This window comes from Polyodon spathula, chromosome 5, assembly GCF_017654505.1.
Source record: "Polyodon spathula isolate WHYD16114869_AA chromosome 5, ASM1765450v1, whole genome shotgun sequence".
NCBI classification, from domain to species: domain Eukaryota; kingdom Metazoa; phylum Chordata; class Actinopteri; order Acipenseriformes; family Polyodontidae; genus Polyodon; species Polyodon spathula.
Window position 1 is genome coordinate 11,042,038 of NC_054538.1, and position 21,593 is coordinate 11,063,630.

At 39.0% G+C, this 21,593-nt stretch overlaps 1 protein-coding gene across 1 annotated transcript in view; it reads right to left on the bottom strand.

The window, feature by feature from the left end:
• Positions 1-21,593, bottom strand: part of LOC121315542 (protein eva-1 homolog C-like) — a 105,646-nt gene that overhangs the window by 36,856 nt on the left and 47,197 nt on the right. The window contains exon 5 of the mRNA XM_041249717.1: positions 13,674-13,817. Coding sequence (XP_041105651.1) covers positions 13,674-13,817 — 144 coding nt within the window. The remainder of the gene's footprint in view (positions 1-13,673; positions 13,818-21,593) is intronic.

Sequence of the window (21,593 nt, forward strand, 5' to 3'; positions counted from 1 at the left end):
CCCAGTTCCTGCTGTTTCACGCTGATGGGAGGATTAGGGTATGGAGAAAACCACATGAGTACATGCATCCATCATGCCGCGTGTCAACATTGCAGGCTGGTGGTGGTGGTCTGATGGTGTGGGGTGTGTTTTCATGGCACACATTGGGCCCCTTAATAAAAGTGGAGCAACGTTTAAATGCCACAGGATATCTGAACATCATTGCCAATCATGGCAGCAGTGTATCCATCTGCTAATGGATTTTTTCAGCAGGATAATGCCCCATGCCACAAGGCTAGGATTGTCCAGGAATGGTTCCACGAACATGACAGTGAATTCAGCTTACTGCAGTGGCCTGCCCAGTCACCAGATCTCAATCCAATGGAGCATCTGTGGGATGAGATGGAACGAGCTATTCGGAGATTTCCACTAACAGCCAACTTGACACAACTGTGGGAAGCAATGGCGTCAACATGGGCCAGCATTTCTGTGGAATGCTTTCAGCACCTTGTAGAGTCCATGCCCTGATGAATTGAGGCTGTTCTGAGGGCAAAAGGGGGTGCAACTCAATATTAGGAAGGTGTTCCTAATGTTTTGTACACACATATATATATCAAAGAAACTTTAATCCGTTCTAAACTGATTCAAGCGCACAGAGCCTCTGAACTTTAAAAAGGCCAAGGCAGTTTTGAGGCAGTGCTAAGCTGACAAGCTCAATGGCACATCAGACTACCAGTCGTCATCTGAACAGATAGACTGCGTATGAAAAGTGCACATTTCCTCTCTAGCCTTAAGCCAGCATCACAAGGACATTTATCTCTATTTGTCTTTCCGTGGTGTTTATCCAAACAGTGACCGACGCACAGTGTCACACCATCACTGCCCAAAAGGCTGCATCACTTTAGCATGCAAGCAGTGGCATTATGAGAGGTGTACCCAGTTCCCAAGAGTGTTATTGTTCTAATGCTTCTCCTTCAGTCTACATTAAGAAACAGGTAACTGTCTTATATTCTGTTCTGCTGCTGATTAAGTTTGAATCACACATGTTTTTATTGTGTGTTTGTATGTTGTGACTGTTCCAGGACAAACTTGAAAATGTGGCCTCGAACTCAATGGGTGAATCTCCCGGTTAAAAAAAATAAATAAATAAAAATGAATTATAAAACAAGAGCAAAGTATCTGCCAGTGTCCAAGCTGTTAGTTTTTTTGTACTAGTGGATATTTTTTATACAGAATGAAGGCATCCTAGAAATAATGTGAGGAGTGACAAAACACACAGAAATACAATAGGTGACACAAACCAGACGCTGCTGTGACTAACATGAATACCTGATGAATACACAATGGATTAGGCTGTGTTTCACACAGCATCTGCTATACATTAAACTTGCCCAATTTGGATTCAGATCTGATTGCATTAAAATCTCAACTGAAAATATTTTCAGATGTTTTTTTTTTTTCCCTCAAATTAACAGTAGTATTGAAGAATTGCAATTGTAAAATTACACTTGAGTTTTTAATTTATTCGGTAACAAAGCCCACGTGTTATCCTTCTATTTATCAAACCTTTATTTATTGTCGTAATACACGTACATATATATATATATATATATATATATATATATATATAGATATATAGGGGAATATTATATATATATATATATATGATATATGGACTCAGTTATGGAGTTAGGATTGGGATTACACAGGCACTGGGGAAAGAATATTAATGTAAGAGGCACAATGCAGAATTTAATTTAATAAACCTGAATAAAAGAGAATACATGTTTTAATTCGGGAAGGCAATAAAGTGAAACTCTTACGTTCTGCATTCCTCAGTTGGTAGGCAGAGCTGTTGGTCGCACGCCTCCCGCTGTTCCCTGGCACGTGACACGCAAGCAGAATGTTTCAAAGAGCTGATGCAGCGCCACGGGGGGTAACTTTTTAGCCTTCCTCAATTGGTAAGTAACTTAGAGATCAGTCTCCTGTCTTTGATCACTGTGAGGCAGATTAGGAAATGTGCTTGGTTGATTTGCACACAAAGAGTCAGAGAAGTTCAGAATTTTTAAACAAATGAACAGTATTTCAGGTATGCCTGGCTTTGATTTTTTGACTCAGGTAGTAATATGCTGCAGCTTTACTGTATTAAAAGGTATACAGTGCTACCGAGTGCCGCATCCAGTAAAGGCGCTCTGCGTGAGTGCATGATGCACCCTATAACCTGGATGTCGCCGATTCAAGTCTGGGCTATTCCACAGCCGACCGTGGATGGGAAATCCCAAGAGGCGGTGCTCGCCGGCGGGGGGGGGGGTCTAGGTCGGCCAGGGTGTCCTCTGCTCACCACGCACCAGCAACCCCTGTAGTGTGGCCAGGCGCCTGCGGGCATGCCTGTTAGCTGCCTAGGAGCTGTGCTGTCCTCCTGCACTGTAGCTCCTGGTTGGCTGCATGGTGAATTCGCAGTGTGTAAAGAAGCGGGCAGCTGATGGCACACGCTTCGGAGGACAGAGTGTGTTCATCTTTGCCGCTCCTGAGTCAGCGCAGGGGTGGTAGTGGTGAGATGAGCCTAAATAATAATTGGGCATTTCAAATTGGGAGAAAATAACAAAAATAATTGGCAATGACTAAATTTAAAAAAAAATTAATAAAAACAAAAAAGATAATGTGACCTGCACACAAAACAACTTGCTTTCAGACACCAAATTTAGTTTGGGGTCAGTCTATAAAAAATAATATCAAACTTTATTTTAATTTAGTAAACCAGAATAGGTCCCACTAGTTAATCATTTAGGGAAAAAATATATATACTTTCCCTTTTTCTCTATCTCTTTAAATTATCTTTCATAGAGTAGCTTGTTAAATAAATAACATGGACGATATCAATATGAATATGAATATCAAACATCATAGGAATATCAAACATAAATAGCTGTTGTTTGTGACAAATAAAAGTTGAAGTTGTGATGTCAAGCACATCCATAAAAAGGCTACAAAACATCGGGAAATTGGCATGACTAAAGCTCAAGACTGAATCTCGCAATTATCCCTATTTCTCAACTGAAGACACTTCAAAGTATGAATGTTGTAACTGAAAGACTGTTAATAGGCCTTTACTGGAATTACTACAAAAGCACACTCCGCCCACAGTAACCCTAACCCAGGAAATTCCACACTAATCATACTTGTACAATAAAGGTTACATTACCTCACTACTAACCTCACTTCTGGTAATACCTTCCCATACGGAAATAAGTGGTCCTGCAGTTTAACACTTGTCCAAACGCTTCTTCATTACCACCTTATTTTATGTGTGGTGACTGTATCCGATAAAACAGATAAGATTTAAAGAAATCACTCTATATTTTCACACACATTCCAACACAATGCTGACAGAAACGAGGAGGTATTGTTGCCTTTTTACAAAGAAACAGTCAGTGAAGCTTGAATTTTATAATTTTTGTAAAATGATTAAATGCTCCCTTAAGTTATTAATGTTGTTACAGTGGTTGCCACAGAGATTATCCCCAGTATTGTGTCAAATCATGTAGTAAGTCAAACTCTACTCACTGATGCTGCGGTATTGATTTTACACTTAAAACAGTAAGATGATGGACATGTGAAAAGTTTCTTATTTGAGTAAAACCATTAAACGCATTTCAATTGGTTATCAAAACTAGGGCTTTAAGTTAACCAGGTAAGGATTTGTTCACCAGCGTTTGTTAAGGTAAATCACTGTTATTTTACAATGTAGATGGTATGAAAGATCGCTTACCTATTACAGAAATGAAACAGAATTTAGGCACTTTCAATACGAGAAAAATATACTACTAACTTGGTGCTGGAGTTAATATTTTTCTAAAGTTATTTTCTGGTTTTCACTGTGCTGCTGTAAGTCCTGTTGCTTGCAGTAAATTGATTCAACACGTGCTACTCACATGCACGCTGAGCACTGCCATAAATCAGTTTACCTTGGTGTTGCAAAGTGGCATCGTGGCTCTAGTGCCAGAAAGAATGTATTCACCAAGCGATACACATATACAGTCATTATAATTATATTTGTTTTCTAAGGGAAAACTAAGGAGTGGGTTACATTCTCCTCTACTAAAATCTATCATCCTTGATAGGGAGATGTGGCAAAGTGGCTGTTGATAGTGAACAGGTGCAGAGGTGCAGGAATAATCACAGGCAGACAATTATAATTCAGTTTGGAAAGGAGTACTTTATTTTGGGGGACAGAGGGGACAGTGCTATCTGTCCCATTGCTGGTATGACAACGGGGCAAGGGCAGCACCTCTACCCCAGCTGGGGGCCAACCCTGGTCTCCATGGAGGGGAGGCAAGGGGGCCCATTAGAGTCAGCGGTCTCGGAGGTCTGGGTCCCGGGACTGATGATGGTGGTGGTGTTGGAGGAGAGAGGGGTGAGGGTCGGCTGGTCCGAAGGGCAGGAGCCGACAGTATCCCAGTCTGGGCTGAAGGCAGGGAGTTCTCGATGTCCTCGGCCAGTTTCACAGCGTCCTCCAGGGTGTCGGGGTTGTGGCACCATACCGAAGCCTTGGTATCAGCACCGATCACATGGCAGACCTGCTTCTCCGCTATTGCTTCCCCCATTTGCACATTGGTTTTATTCTCGGGGGTCAGCCAGTGCACCACGTGGTCACACAACCGTTCTTCAACCACCCTGGGGCATATCTTCAGGGATCTTCGGTACTCCCTAAACCGAACCCGGTGGGTTTCTGCTGTTATGTTGAGATGGCGGAGAATGCCCTGCTTGACCAGGTCATAGCTGGCGGCGTTAAGGTCACTCATCGCCTGGTAGGCTGCCTGAACTTCCCCAGTCAGGCAGTTGTCCCAGCTGGCTTGTCCAGAACTCCTGCGGCCAAGCCGCAGTGGTAGCTAGCCGCTCAAATGCCACCAAGTACACCTCTGGGTCGTCCTCCGCCGACATCTTCATCGCCCGAGCCTTCAGTGCCGACATTGCTGGTGGTGCAGTAGGGGCTGGAGCTGTGGAAATTGCCAGCCTTGTGGATTGAGCTCACTTTCATTCTGATTACTAGGGTCCATCTCACACTGTATGTCTCCTGACATTTCTCCAAGAACTGATTCAGATCCCTCTGTCTCAAGGCAGTGTGATTTATATCATCTGGTAATGGGACACACTGCTCACTGTGGTGTTTGCTGGTGTTCGAGATCCACTGGAAGGAATCCATATGGAAGCAATAAATCCCTATGCAAAGTACGCTCTCGGCCATCATCATCTTCAGGCTTCACCACAAATACAGGTATTGTTGTTGAAGCTGACACCCTGGGATCCTGGGATCAATAAGCTATTAACAACCAAACGAGTAAGATGGGCTGAATGGCCTCCTTTCGTTTGTAAACTTTCTTATGTTCTTATGTTCTTATATGGACTTTGTGTTTCTGATATTCATGTTTCATACTAAAACTCTATCCCCTACTGCAATAGGGGATGTGACCACTATTTCATCCCACCTTCTCTTATTCATCAACTGCCTCTTTTCAGCTGTCTCTCTGGCAAGGTCAAATTCCTCACATACTGGGAATAGATTTTGGAATTATGTCATGTCGGACTGATTCTAAAGCAAAGATCAATGGAAAGACGAGGTTGTCTGCCAAACATTAAATAGAATGGTGACTCTCCAGTGCTGTCATTCTTCATCCAACTGTATGCATGCACTACTGGATGCATATATTTTCTCCAGTTCTCTTTCTTTTTATCACTAAGGGTTCCCAAAAGATACAGGTGTGTTTGATTAAATCTTTCCATTGGGTTTCCTCTGGGGTGATATGGTGTGTTTTTTTTACTTTATTTCAGCAATTTAACATAGTTCTTCCACTAGTTCAGACTCAAAATTAGCCCCTTGATTGCTATGGTTCCTTCTAGGAAATCCATAATGGCAGATTAAGTTTTCCCACAAAACCTTGGCCACCGTTTTTGAAGTCTGGTCTCTGGTTGGGTATGCCTGAGTGTATTTTGTGAAGTGATCTGTTAAGACTAAAATATTCCTAATGTCCTTAGAATCCGGTTCCAATGTCAAGAAGTTTATACAAACCAGTACCAATGGAGCGTAAGCTTTAATATTTTCCAATTTTGCCACTCTCTCCTCTCGGGCCTTCCTCCTCAAGCATCTTTCACAAGTTTTGCACTTTGTATCTACATCACTAGACAGCTTCGGCCAGTAAACCTTGCACATGCCAGATCCAATGTTCTATCACATCCCATATGACAACAACTACATGCTGGTGACACTGTTCACCATGATGATTTGTTACTTGTTGATAAAGAACCTGATCTATTATAGTAAGCCTAGGTCATTCCGAGGTCTCCTGATTTCGATCTATATCACATAAATCCTTTTCCGTCTCAATTAAATCCACAACTCGTGATAGTGCACATCATCTCCCTGAAGCCTTCTCCAATCTTCAGTCGTCATACTTGGCAATTGTCCAGGCCATGGTTCTGGATTATCGAAACAGCTGGGGACAGCATCCTCATCATGACAGCTCTCTCTAGATGTACTTACAACTGACATCTCGGACCCTTCAGAATGCACTGCATTCATCAAACTCTGCATTTGAGAGTTATCTCTGAGATACAGTTTCTAGGACCTCCCCTTTCATCACATCACATCAAACTGAAGTGCTTACGAGTACTCATCTTCCATTAAGGGCCCTTGACATCTCTGCGATAAACCATCAGCTTCTACGTTCCTTTTGCCCGACCTGTAGTGGATGTCAAAATCATACATTGAAAGTGCAGCAACCCATCTGTGCCCAGTTACATCTAACTTAGTAGTGGTCAGAACATAAGTCAATGGATTGCTATCAGTTAGTACTTTGAATGTAGCTACATACAAGTAATCGTGGAATTTTTCACTAATTGCCCATTTAAGGGCCAAGAATTCCCATTTATGAGCTGGGTAATTTCTTTCACTGTTTGTGAGGCCATGACTAGTGTAAGCAATAGCTCTGGTTTTTCCCATCCTGTATTTGATACAGTGCAGCACCCAAGTCAGTGACACTCGCATGAGTGTGCAACATATATGGCAGTTTCCAGTCTGCAAAACCAAGGATCGGGGCTGTGGTTAATTTCTCTATTACTTGCTCAAAAATATTCTGACAATCAGCAGTCCATTTGGTTTTTAAAGACCATATTTTCAAAGTATTTCAGTAATTTGACTGTTTAATCTTCAAAGAAGGTTATCCTTTTAAAAGATCATCTAGTGATCTCACAACCTTCACATAATTTTCCATAAACCCCCAAGAAAAGATCTGAGTTCACATACAGTTTTAGGTCTTGGACACCCTGTAATGGTTGAAATCTTATCAGCACCTGGCTGCACTCCCTTGTCAGAAATGACATGACCTAAATATTTTATTGAAGTTCGAAAAAATTGACAATTCAGTAATTCTTCTGAGTTCCTTCATTACATGGTCTTCATGTTGTTCTAGCATATCAGAGGATATTATCTAATCTTCTTGCAACTTAATTTCAGCCATAACCTTCTCCATGGTTCTTTGAAACATAGCTGGGGGGGCGGGGGGGTTAGTAAGACCTTGGGGCATGATTCTGAATTACCAGTTTTACCAAAAGGTGTTGTGAATGCAGTTTTGGGAAAGTCTTTCTCTTCAACTGCTATTTGGTAGTACCCACTTTTAAGGTCTGATACAGTAAACCACTTGGAACCTGACAGGAGAGCGAACATTTCTTCAATGCGGGGAAGAGGGTGCGCATCACGCTTAGTTAGCTTATTCAGCCTTCGATAATCAACCACCATTCTAAGATCTCCATTCTTTTTCGTGACTAAGATTAATGGAGAGGCGTAGGGACTATTTGATTTGAGAAAAAGTGTCGAAACGACTATAGCATCTTTTGAACCTTGTAAAATCCTACTAAGATTCAGTGGACAGAGAAAGATTTCAATAAAAGACCAAAAGTGATGCTGCGACATTCAGGACATTCAGGACAACGACCTGATCATTTAACTAAGTTTCACATGAAGTGTACTATATAGATATATATATATATATATATATATATATAATATTATATATATATATATGCAGATAATATATATATATATATATATATAGAGGGACGAGCACTGCCGTAAATCAGTTTACCTTGGTGTTGCAAATTGGCTTCGTAGCTCTAGTGCTGGTAAGAACGTATGCACAAAGCGATACACACATACAGTCATTATAATTATATACAGTGTCATTGAGCCATGCCATTTTTATGTAATCATTAATTTATTTAGTTAGCTAATTAACACTATACTGTCTCAGAGAAGGATATGTGATATTCAAGGCCCATTTGAATTCAGTGTAATTTATCAACACAATGTCTTTCATGCACTACAACCCACCCAGAACATACTGTAGCTGCTCTGAAGCCCCTTTGGAACAGAAAACAGAGAACAAAAAGAGAACAAACTCTAAAAAAAAATATCACTAAAGACTTTGTTACAATTTTTTTTTGGCTTTCTCTATTTTTTAACAATTTGTTTTGAAAATGTATTTAAACAACGACGACTTTGCAGTCACAGAATGCACAAGAAGCCACTCTCAACATGTCAAGAGGTCACAGGAGCTCACTTACAATCGCATATTATAAGGTTACCTCCTAGAACTCTTTCAATAAATTCTGCAAACCAAAAATTAAATCTATACATGTTATACATTTGTTTCAGTTTGTTTACCAGTTTTATAAAATGTGTTAATGTAGGGTGACCAGGGCTATTCCAGTCAAACATAGGGTATTTCTAAGTAAAAAACAACCAAAGGCTTGGTGTGCATTGCAGACAGCTTGTTCAGCATTCCATCATGCAGCATACTGTATATTGTCTCAAAATGCTCAGCAAATCTGACAACACTCAGATACCGAGATTGCATACTCCTGTTATAGCCATTATTCTACAACTATTGCTAATACAGTCCTGTAACTGAATCAAACTAATGTGCTTCTGAATATGATTGCATCCATTTAATGAAAAAAAGGTGGTTGTGGTCCTGAAAAAAAAAAAGCTTTTCTAGACCACAGAATTTAAAAAAAATGTGCGCCACCAGGTGTCTCAGTGGAGAATACTGTTCGAAAGACAAATAGAAATTCAGCCAAAAGCAGTTTATCCTGCTCTCTGTCAAAATCCATGGTCTCTTCATCTAAAGCTCACAAGCTCCGCTTTGTATTATTTGAGTTGTAGGTTCTATAGACATTGTCATCACAAATATATTGCAAATGTCATGGACTTTCTTATGTTATGTTCTTATGATATCAATCTAATTTGTCTAGCTTTGCCTAGAGATAACGATCAACCTAACACCTTGAATGCACCAGGCACTCAGGAAACAAAAGGCTAATCAAACCTGTCTCCATGATTTAATTAACCCGTCTAGGGAGAGAGAGGTGGTTTAGCATAGGGGTCTGAAGAGAGAAAAATAGCTTAAAAGATTTAGGACAAATTTCACATCATATTGATTTAAAACCACTATGAGTACAAGATGCAAGCGTTTTTATTCTTAAATTGCCTAACAGATATAGAGTAACCCAGGTAATAAATCCCTAAGAGAATTAAACTGTTTCCAATGTCTAACCAAAAGTCGCAAGCAGATATGTTTGGTGTCTAAAGTTTTTTATTATTTTTACCATAAGAAATGTAATTTCTTATGGTAAAAATAACTGGAATTCAGAATAAAATCTGAATTATTTAGCAAAAGTTATGCACGTTTTAAAGTTTCCCCTTTCCAGATTATGATAATAAACTAAATCAGACAGAGGAAGGGGGGAGCAATCAATCAAGATTGCAAGCCCATTCGCTACAAAATAGCCAATCGGAGCATGCAGTGGGAAATTCAAACAATCTCTTTGTTTGAACAGTATAAAACCCCCTGCTTTAGCCCCAGCTCCTTGCCGCCTCAGACCTGCGATAGCCCCCTCTGCTAAGAAACGACAAGACTGCACCTGGAGCCCTCAGCTCTCAGTATGTATCCATCAAGGTTGGGAGCCCTGACACTCGGAGAAACACAAGGTAACAGAACGCTGAAAGTGACTGCTTTTCAGGCTAGGTAACAATACTCTTAAATATCTATTCAGGTATTGTGTGACCCCTTGTTGTGTCAGTATGTACTAGTATTTCTTTGGTAAATTGTTGTTTTAAACCTTAGTTCTCATTGTAATGCTTTTAATGTGACTGTAACAGGGAGAGATCTGTGCTGACTCTGCTGGTGTGTTCACGGGCTGCAGGAAGAGGGCGGCAGTCGCCCAACAACCTCCTGTGAGTCATGGCAGTGACACGGGGAGGTGGGAAAGTGGGTGTGTGGACTTTCCCCCTCTCTGAATGGCTGAGAGGCGGGTCTTAGGTGATTGTTGGTCCTATAAAATAACGCTCCGTTGTTTCCTCAGGTCTGCCCACTTAGACGTGCTAAGAGTGCGGAAGCTTTGATTCGGGACCAGGAATCAGCCGGGAGAGAAATAAAGATTCACAGAGAGAGAGCGGGGAATCCTTGGGCAGACCCCGGCGTATTGTGAAAGAGCAGGCTAGATAGCCGATAGAGTAGGATGGTGATCCGGGTCGTGCGGGTAGCGGCGACCGGGATAACGCTGCCGAGTGCAGCACCTTTTATTTGTAGTTTTGTTACTGTTTTGTTTTCCCTTGTTCTTTTCGCCTTCTGTTTTCATTATTATTTCTTTGAGCACCTGCGAGTGCATTTGCTGTTTTTGTACCAGCTGTGGTATTTCCGTGGTGCTGTCTATCATCATTGATAGGCAGCCCACGGTCAACAGTGCCCTCTACCGGAGAAAAAACAAGAACTGATCTAAAATAAAACTGGGAACCTGTGTGGTGCTTTCAAGTACACCTGTCTGTCTCCTAGTCAGTGAATTACCCACACCCCTTCCACAGTGACATTAATTGTGTAACTGTTTTGTGTGATTTTCAAACTTATTTTGGTTGCATGCTTAATAAATACCATCTTTCTAAGAAGAGATTCCCAGTACTGAATCATTTGCTCATGTTGAACAAACACGATTTATGGATTTTGAACAGTCTGGAATGTGGTCTATTTTCGGCTTGTTGTAACATTTAAATCCGCCTTCATTTTCAGAGCGTGATATTAAAAACTGGTTTGTACATTAAAATAGGACACAGCTTTTTTGGAGGTCCTTTAATTTATTGCTCTTAAGAATATATTAACTGCCTATAATCGTACCCACGGAACCCTTTAAAATGATTCCCCTTCAACTAAAGTTGCAAAAAATACAAAACTGGTAAATGAAATACTGTATGCTGTAGCCCTATGCAGAAACAATTAGGGACCAATACATCTTCTAATAAGAACATATACTATTTACAGTGAAAATATCTAGAAGAAATATGTCTCTGACACATAATACAGAATCTGCAGGTGGGAGGCATTTATAATACTGTGCAAACAAGCCTCAGATACTCTCGGTACACGGTAACTTCATCAGGGAGATCTACTGTATACATCCAATTCAAAACTCTGCTACTCGCCTATCTCTGCCTCGACCTTTCTGCTACCTCCTATCTTCAGACTATTATTTCTCCCTACACCCCCTCTAGTGCCCACCGCTCCTCCACCACCGGCAGTTTACCTGTACCCACCCTCGGCTCCCCCGCTCCTTCTCCACCCTTGCCCCTCAGTGATGGAAAGACACACAGATATCAGGACTGCTCAGTCCCTGACCACCTTCCGGCACCTCCTCAAGACACACCTGTTCAGACAGCATCTGTAAACCTCACATCTCTCGACTATAATGGACTATGTCACCCAATTGTACCAGTATTTACATCATCTTGTACTTGCACTGAACTGCTCCATATTTTGCCATATTCTACTACTGCTCTTAATTATAACTATTTTCTGTATCTTGTACTTGATTTTACTCTTAAAGGTATCTGTATTCACATTATTTGTAATTGCTCTTATTTGAAATTGTTTTTATCCATTTATCATACTTACTGCCTGCTCTTAATGGAATTTACTTGTATAAGCAAACATTTTTACTATAAGTTTACTGCTCTTAGTTGAATTCACTCTTAAATGTAATTTAATGCATTCTTTATTTTGCTTTTATTTTAATTCATTCTTACAAACTACTGATTTTACTGTACTTTATAACAGCTTTTATCTGTAATGTCATATTTTGTAATGTGATACTTTACAATGCGATACTTTCTACTTGATGTTTTGTAAAAACTGTAAGTCGCCCTTAATAAGGGCATCTGTTAATAATAATAATAATAATAATAATAATAATAATAATAATAATAATAATACCGTGCATGTCATTTACTCAGCCCCCTATTAAAATGTACACATTCAGTCAGAAATCAGCAGCCGTTTCCTCTGTACTAGAGCTCAGTGGCCCTGTGATTAATGACCCTCAGCAATAGAACACAATGTTGTGCCCTGTTTTCTGTCACTTGACTCTTTACGCTGTTTTACTGTCAATCACAAATTCTACAAACTCTCACAGCCACATTAAGAGTGATGGACGAGATGACAAAAGCCTGGACAATCTGTTTTTAACTTTTAAAATGTAAAATACAAAAGCCATCTGAAATAAAACAGAAATGGTGAACTATTAACTATCTATTGGTGGCCTAATCCTGAATATATAATTTCTGATAAAGACATAAACAAATGAATGAATGCATTGTAACATTCTATCAGGCACCTACATGCAAAACCAACAAGAACTGAACCAGAACGCAGCCCAACCAGACCACAGGAAATTGTGATCTCTTCTGCAGTTGCAAAACAACAGAGACACTTTTGTGTTTTATTGGCTTTCTTCAATTGTTTCCTCCTCCTTAATGCTGTGTAGCACTAGTCAAGGTACTTCACTGTCTACTCATGCACAGCAGCCCTCAGTACATGTACACATGACAAACAGAAGCCTTTGTTACCTTACCTCAACTCTTTTCCTTTGTAATTCAAGACCCTATCAGGCCTTTAGCCATACACAACTGTTGTTGTCTGTAATCATTACGCTCCTGGTTCTTTCATGTGGTAGTTACTTACCTTCATTTCACGTTTAAGAATTGTAGTTTATTCTGGCAATGTCTTTTGAAATGGTTCACTTTACCAAGTACAAATAGCAAGCTTCAATTAAAACACAATTGACTGATGTCTTTTAAGAATTAGAATGGTCACTTTCATATTTTTTGACCATTGTGTGACTTGGATTCAAAGGGCTATGTTCCTGAAGTCTTTACTGCAATTAGTCCTTCCATAAAACAAGATGAAGAGTAACTATAACACTTTCTTTCTCCATATCTAAACGTGTCAATAAGCACTTTACATATTATACATAAATACATTATAATTCCATTCAGCATTTTTGATAGCGACATTCAAAGTAGGTTGTGTGCGTTTCAACTTGAAGGTATTTGTCAAAAACGATACTGGCGTGATGGGGTGGCAAAAATGATTGTTATCTTGCTATTGTCTTTATAAGAATAGCATTAACGTCTGAATTTTCTCAGTAAAACTGGTTAAAAATAACATTTATGAAGCCAATGATGACATTTAAGCTAGCTGATAAGGTTGCCTGAACCTAAAATAAAAAAGATTTCACAGGTTCTTGGCTTCATTTTCAGTAACCTATCCAACCAAATCACCAAATGCATTTCAAGTAAATTCTTTGAGACTTACCACAGGTGTAAATGACACTGAGGTGCTTGCGAACGCCCGGGAAACACGGGTCCCCAAATGCATGTGATCTAGCATACACACTGCAGCTTCTCTTCCCATGGCACAGGCTTGTCATGATCTGCAGGGCAGTGCCTGACTGGCATTCTGGAATTATACATGGGGAAAAAAGATATAATAAATCCTGCCAATTTTAAAAAAACATTTGCGGGGAAGAAAAAAAAAAAAATTGGCTCTAATTTGATTAAAATATTTTACTGTGGTGACAGGAGGCCTAGTAATGTAAAATACCTGCCATAGCACTCTCAGTTATGGCCAAACATTTTGCATTTTAGGATTAAGACCACATTTATAAAACAAAAATATATAGGAACATAGTTTAGATCTTTTATTTAACTTTAATTAAAAGTCCACTGGAAGCCAAAATAGTACTATATTTTTTTACATTTTTCCCAGCTTTTTTGTTAAGTACATGAAAAACTACAAAGCAGTATGCGATTCAATATGTTAAACTAACATTACTCAGCAGGTTTCATTTGACTTTGTGAAGCGCAATTAGGGTGATGCAAGGTATTGAAATTGTTGTTGAGGGATTTGTGATGAATACTGCACCTAAGTTCTTCAGGAAAGTACAAATCTGCAGGAATATTTGTTCTCCAGAAGTTAATGATATTCAGAACGCCGGTAATTTGTGCACCTGACAACCAGGTGTTACTGTTAGCTCTCTAAGTTTGTCAGATCTGCTGTCATGTTCTTACTTACTATTACACTCTTTATTTCACAAGGTGTATTGAGTGATACAAATCCTGTCTATTTTTCTTCAGTGATCCAGAGCTTTATTGAAGATATGTGGAGCAGAACTCAGGAAATCAAACTCTATACACACACACACAAAGCAGATCCAGATCACAAGGCATGATCACATGATCATGGTTCCAGGCGAGACCACCCAGAGATGGCAAAAAGGTTGATTTTGTACAGGTTTATAAATCAGCATACATAGAAAGGGGTCAGACATACATGGTAAAACTCATCAGTCAAGAAGACAAATATTTCAGTGTAAAGTAAAACTCAGTAAATGCTGATTTTTATGAATGCATGTATATACCTTGTACTGAATGATGTATTGATGATACTTCTAACACCTTTCCCAAAATATAGTAATGTGTACTAGTACTGTAATACAGCATTTGATTATTTATATTGTATACACATAAATGTTTTTTTTATTTTTTTTTGTATTTCCCCTGTGCTTATAAATATGATAGTCATTAAACCCACTGTGCTTATAAATAGGACAAATCAATCATTATAAATAATAAACTCAGATACTGTATTAAGATCCCAAGCCATTCCTTATAGGCTGACAGTCATCAAGGTCTAAGATAAAGTACAACACTATTGCTATTTCATTTGCAGTAGCTGACAATTTCGCCCCTAAATTAAGCTGCAAACAACCTGAATCAATTAAACATTTCCAAATATGTCATTTAGTCAACTCTTGGCGCCAGCAAAGATGAAGTGATATTGACAATAAACGTGCTATGAGCTCTGTATCCTGCTGGCACTGTGTCAGAGTGCAAGGGCTCACTAGAAGACTGTGCCTTAAAATAGCACAGCCACATGGAATACTGGCAGAGTTCCATGTCTAGCTAGTTTATATGTCAATTGAAAAGGGAAGGGCAATAAAAAAAAGTTTACATGTATTGTTTACTGTACATACATATATGTTGCGATTCCATAAAAAGTTTTACTAGGCTGGAAAATAAAATACATCTGTTGTACACTGCATGCTATCTGAGTGTGGGTGTGTGTGTGTGTGTTGATTACAGTTACCCCATCAAAAATGATGCTTAAAGAATGATATCAAAGCTAAGATTCTGACACACCCCTCCTAAAGTGCTATGAACATAACAAAACAACTCTATTGGTGTTGTTGAGGATAAATTAGGATTTGAAGATATAGATCATCTCAGAAGGGCTTATACTCACTTGCCTTCTTTGTGGATGTGTGTGTTTGTTTTTAAGAAGAATATTGCATTTTCTACAAGAAGCATTTTAGTAGGCAAATGGCAAGAAAACTCTCATTTGCACTTCTATCAAAAAGGCAACCTTTTGAAAGCAGCAAATTTTCCAGTTTTATTTGACAATGCTAAGGTGGTTTCAAAGTTGCTTTAGAACAACAAAGAAAAATTCACCTTCAGAGAGACAAGGCAGGCTGACAGATGAGAATGTGCCTGTGTGGCAAAGTGGCTGCAGTGCGCAGGTATAGGGGTGATGCATTGCTCAAGACAATGACAGACAACAAAGTACTGGTGAAATGGAGGTTTACTTTTATAATCCAAAGTCTTAAAGCGCTTTGTGAATGTGATCCACTATGAAAGGTGCTATATAAAATAAAGACTGATTGATTGATTGATTGATGACAAAACAGTAAACAATAATGATAACAGACAACACACAATGGTTTGCATATTGCTCTGTTGTAATCCATGGGTTGGCCCCGAAATAATAGTACTGATATTTACGCACCCACACATAACACAGACACGACCACAAGTCCACAGTGAGTGCTATGTTGCTCGTGGTGCAAATACAGTTAATTGTGACTGTGCAATGCTGTACGGGTTTGGTGCTGGCCTTTAGTGATAGCTCGGGATCGTGTTAGCTGTCTAATAACAACAAACAAACAGTTTATAGACATGACAAAACAAACAAAATACTCCCGATTACAATAAGGGTCTCCTCCCCGTTTAGCGTTAACCATAACAAAGGAACAGATCACTTTGGTTCGTCCCTTATATAATGTCAATAATGACCCCATGGTTAACGATTGCAACCTCTCCTCCAATCCACGGCTACCACATTGTTTCCCTTCCGGGTTGAAAATTTAGTGTACTGTAGCTCCGCCCCATTACTAGATGGCCGACTTCTGCCTACCGCCATCCAGTCCAGAGCACTCTGTTCCCATTACACAGCACCCTCACAGGTCGGGAGGGAGATTTATCATCAAGAATCATTCTGTCTTTGTCACGGCCTGTCATAAATCTTAACTTTCTGTAATGTCCCTTTCATTGCTATGTATGGTGCTTTCCCATATTGTACACCCTGTTGCTATCCCTTTGATGGTAAATGCATAAAGATGCATAATTTTACCTGCAGGAAACACAGCACCTAACTAACTTACTTTGCCAGTTGTGGGTTTAGTAATCGTGCAAATTGTAGAGAATGTTATCACGTTTTGTCCGTTTTGCAGCAATATATATTTCTAACATAAACCCTGTTATTTTTATATTTGTATTTAAATATCGAGGGTTATAAATCACCTGCTGAATACATTCTTAAGCTTTTACTCAGGTGGGTTTGCCAGGAGAAAGAGAATTGTTGCCAGAGGGAACATAACCTGGAGAGAACTTATTTTTCTCTTGGCAGTGCTTATGAGTAAAAACTGAGAAATGTGTTTCCCTGTTGATTTCTTCTAGTTGGATAACTGATTTGAAGTGTTTTAAAACCCAGTGTTTAGCTACACCTACAACACTTTTTGCAAAGTGAAAATATATGTATAAAAGTGAATAATCTTTGAGCACCAGCCTATCTATAGTGCTATTTAATTTATGCTAGCAAAAACTCTTGAAAGAACACACATAGTACAAATATATACTGCCCCTCTTGAAAAATCTCATTAGTTTCCCGTCTAAAAATGTGAAGTACAGGTAACACAGCACCATTACATTTAACTCTTGTCCTGTGTGGCTATATGATGTATTTGAAACGGTGTATACTATATAACACAAAATGTATGTCATTGAAAGATGTCTGAGAAGCAGGGACAATTGTTGTTTGTGGTGCTGAAAGTGATAAATGAAGTGGCATAATGATGTATTTCCACAGATATAGGTCTGGTCTAGCACCCTGGTATTCAAACATACACACAACCTGACAAGATGGAAAAGGTGGGACTAGCAGTGAAAAATAACAAAAGTATAATTCAAAGACGATCTGTTATTCTAGCTGGGCTAGTTGGACTATTCATCAAATTTCAAAGGAGAGATGAAACATTTACAGCAGTCACTTTGTATTGAAAGAAAACAATGACAAGACATGGCATTTTCAGAATGGCACAGATTACAATCCGTTCTCCCAACGAATCACTAATGTGAACAGGTTCCCAACTGGTTAAAATTGCGAGAGTGTAATGTTCTACACAACCCTGAAATAAACCAATACACGAATGGAGAACCCTCAACAGTTTGTGCTGCCTAATGTGGCACCAAGCTAACCCGTGCTATAATAAAAGAAATATTTATTTTTAAATATATTGAGTGTTTAAAGAATGTATACTGGAAATACCTACATTCATACTGTATTGCTTTTTTGACATATTTTAGCAACATAATTCAAAGCATGTGTCTGATTTGAGACACTACCATATACTTCACAAAGGAATTTCTACATATTTCGGGTGTTCCAAACTTTATTCTTGTTAATACCTTGGTACATGGCGCCATTGAGACTGGTAAAAGCATTCCCACAGTCAACTGACTGTGCTGCAAACAGCTTTAATGCACTCCTGCATTCCAAGCCCGACTCGCATCACATAACAAGGTCTTCAGGTGTAAAGGATTTTCTCAGTGTGCTTTGCAAGCTTGACCTGTAACCTGGGGAAATGGAGATGAGATTTACTGTACCAGTCAAGGATAATGACAAAAGTTAGTTATGGAGGTTAGGCCAGGTTTTTCTTCAAGAATGTCCCACAATAGTTAGTTCTCTCAGCTTTTCTTTTTCACTTTAAAGCCTGAACTGTGCTGGTTTAGAAAGTGAATTCATCTCTAAAAAGCTGAGGGGGCACCCAAAATGATCAGCGTTAGCTAAAAGCATACAAAGAGGGAGGGGGGTTGTGGTCAGTGTAAGCTTTTTTTTTTTTAAATAAAAAACAATTACACTTTTATAGCGTTTGAAATATTCACATTCCTGACACACAACTACCGACAACAGAGATTTTACTTTTGGTTGAGAAAAAAGGATCCTACAGCTAAGGACAAAAGTGTTGCCTCACCCTACTGCATTAACACATTTTGCTTCATAAAGTCGAATGAAACCGGCTGAATAATGTTACTTTAACATATGGAAATACATCCCGCTTAGTAGTTTTTCATATACTTAACGAAGATAACTCTTCTTAAAACAGCAGAAAATAATGCTTTTATGGTATGCAAGCCCAAATGTTTAGTTTACAACTTGAAACTATTTCTTCAGGTTACCTTTGTGTAAAGCTACTTATTGTGGAAAGAGTTAAACTGGAAACAGACTCCAACCAGCACTGCTATTTATTGTCAGGGGGATGGACACAAAACTGATTTACAAAAATGAAGACACAGCAAAAGGCAGCATTTTGATATATCACTGATGATACAGCTGGCATAAAAGCCCAGATAAGGATTTGAATCACTGCAAGTAGGCAAAATGAATAATCAATAATTGATGACTGTCCTGAAATGGTTTTCACATAACTACACGGCACCCTCTCAGTGAAGATATATCTTATTGTGCAGCCCTGGAATCGCTCATGTAGCGACACGCATACTTATTAATCCGACATCCCATTAATTTCACTAAATGCCATTTTCTAAACATTCAATGAAATCATTCTATTGCGACCAACAAAAGGGACTATAAATTACAGTGGTCTTGTCCAAATGGAAGAATTATTGAAGTGCAAAGATTTATTGATTTGATCGGCGTGGAATTTAAAACATTTTTGGGGTTACTTGGCTGAGTTCAATCTACTGTATTCTCAAATGATGGCACTGTAAGGACAGCAGAGCCAGCAATTCTGCATTTGTGTAAATGGTTCCAATTAGCCAAGTGAGCAGGATACTACCGACTGACAGAAACCAGACTGCACAAAATATTGATCTAAATCCCATTCATAAGAACATAAGAACATAAAAAAGTTTACAAACGAGAGGAGGCCATTCGGCCCATCTTGCTCGTTTGGTTGTTAGTAGCTTATTGATCCCAGAATCTCGTCAAGCAGCTTCTTGAAGGATCCCAGGGTGTCAGTTTCAACAACATTACTGGGAAGTTGGTTCCAGACAATTCTCTGTGTTTTCTGTTCTGAATGTCCATTTATCTAATCTCCATTTGAGACCCCTAGTCCTTGTTTCTTTTTTCAGGTCGAAAAAGTCCCTTGGGTCGATATTGTCAATACCGTTTAGAATTTGGAATCCGTGAATCAGATCATTGCGTAGTCTTCTTTGTTCAAGACTCAAAAGGTGAAATTCTTTAAGCAGGTCTGCATATGCATAATTCTGGGCGCTCTTCTTGACCAGAACTGAACACAATATTCTGGATGAGGTCTTACTAATGCATTGTAAAGCTTTAAAATTACTTCCCTTGATTTAAATTCAACACTTTTCACTATATATCCGAGCATCTTGATCGCCTTTTTTATAGCTTCCCCACATTGTCTAGATCAGTGGTCCTCAAAGTGGTGCCCGCGGAGCCAGGCCATCGTGCCTGTCGCAGCTGTTCTTAAATTATGGGTTGTGAACACATTTCTGGCAGGTCATAGTGTGGGAAAATAAATAAAGCTATAAACAGGTTTTCCAACAAAAGCGTCACAGCGGTCTGTTGACAGTGCTACTCTCTTATGCTCTACTTGTACGTACTCGACATTTTTTCTTTTTTTCTTGAAGGGCCTCTGCAATACGATCAACTAATTGAATATCTGCCAAGTTTTATGCAGCTGTCCAATCATAAGCAAGCAGAGGGTGTACACAGTATTCTGCATGAAAAGTGAAAGATCTGACAGCTGTCCAATCATTCATGAGCAGAGGCGGGGTGTTACTATGCCAGGTAAGCACTGAATTTCGCCGACTGTTATTGAGAAAAATAATATATTTCAGTATTTAGAATTTTATTTTATCTCTCTATATTTTTCAATTTCACCAGACAAGTGAAACACTGTAGTACATTTAGTTACGAATCCACTTTCTCAGAATAATTGTACTGGAGATGACGATCTTTAAAACAAGAGTAGTGTTGACAAATGTGTCAAATTGAAACAAAGCGAGACGCTATCCACACTTCTTTATTTTAGTTTATTCATGGTTATCTGTGTAAACATGCTATTCAAAAATATTTGCATTGCGCATTTTATATAAATTATTTAAAAGAATAAGCGCAGCACAAACAATTACTTCCTGAGACTTGTTCTTATAAGAGTGAGCCAATAATAACTCCCACTAAAACTCATATATATATATATATATATATATATATATATATATATATATATATATATATATGTATGTGTGTGTGTGTGTGTGTGTGTGTGTGTGTGTGTGTTATATATATATATATATAGAGATAGCTACAATATAACAATGTACGGTGTGTGTGTGTGTGTGTGTGTGTGTGTATATTGTATATATATATATATATATAATATATATATATATATATAATATATATCTATATATATCTAGCTACAATATACGGTTGTGTGTGTACACACACACACACACACACACACACTGTATATTGTAGCGATCTTGGTTCCCGCAGGTAGATGCATCACACAGGGCGAGGCAATCCACACACAGGCGAATGTGGGACCTCTCGCACTAAAGCATAGCGCCGATACCGCTGCCGATACCGCTGTACAAAAGAGCCAGCTCCTTTGCAAGGAGCGTATATCGTGCTTATGTCTTTGTATGTGATTACATCACCTACCAGTCCTGCTGCTGCCTTCCCCATGCACGCTGCAATATGTTCCGGGAAGGCAGTGTTTAAGATAAGAACCTATGCAATAGTCAGCCTGCCCGCAAACAGACGAATAAGATCAATTTATGCCCATGCCCAAATTACTTTGAGGATTACATTTCTGAGTCAACATAAACTCCTAGGTCTTTTTCATAG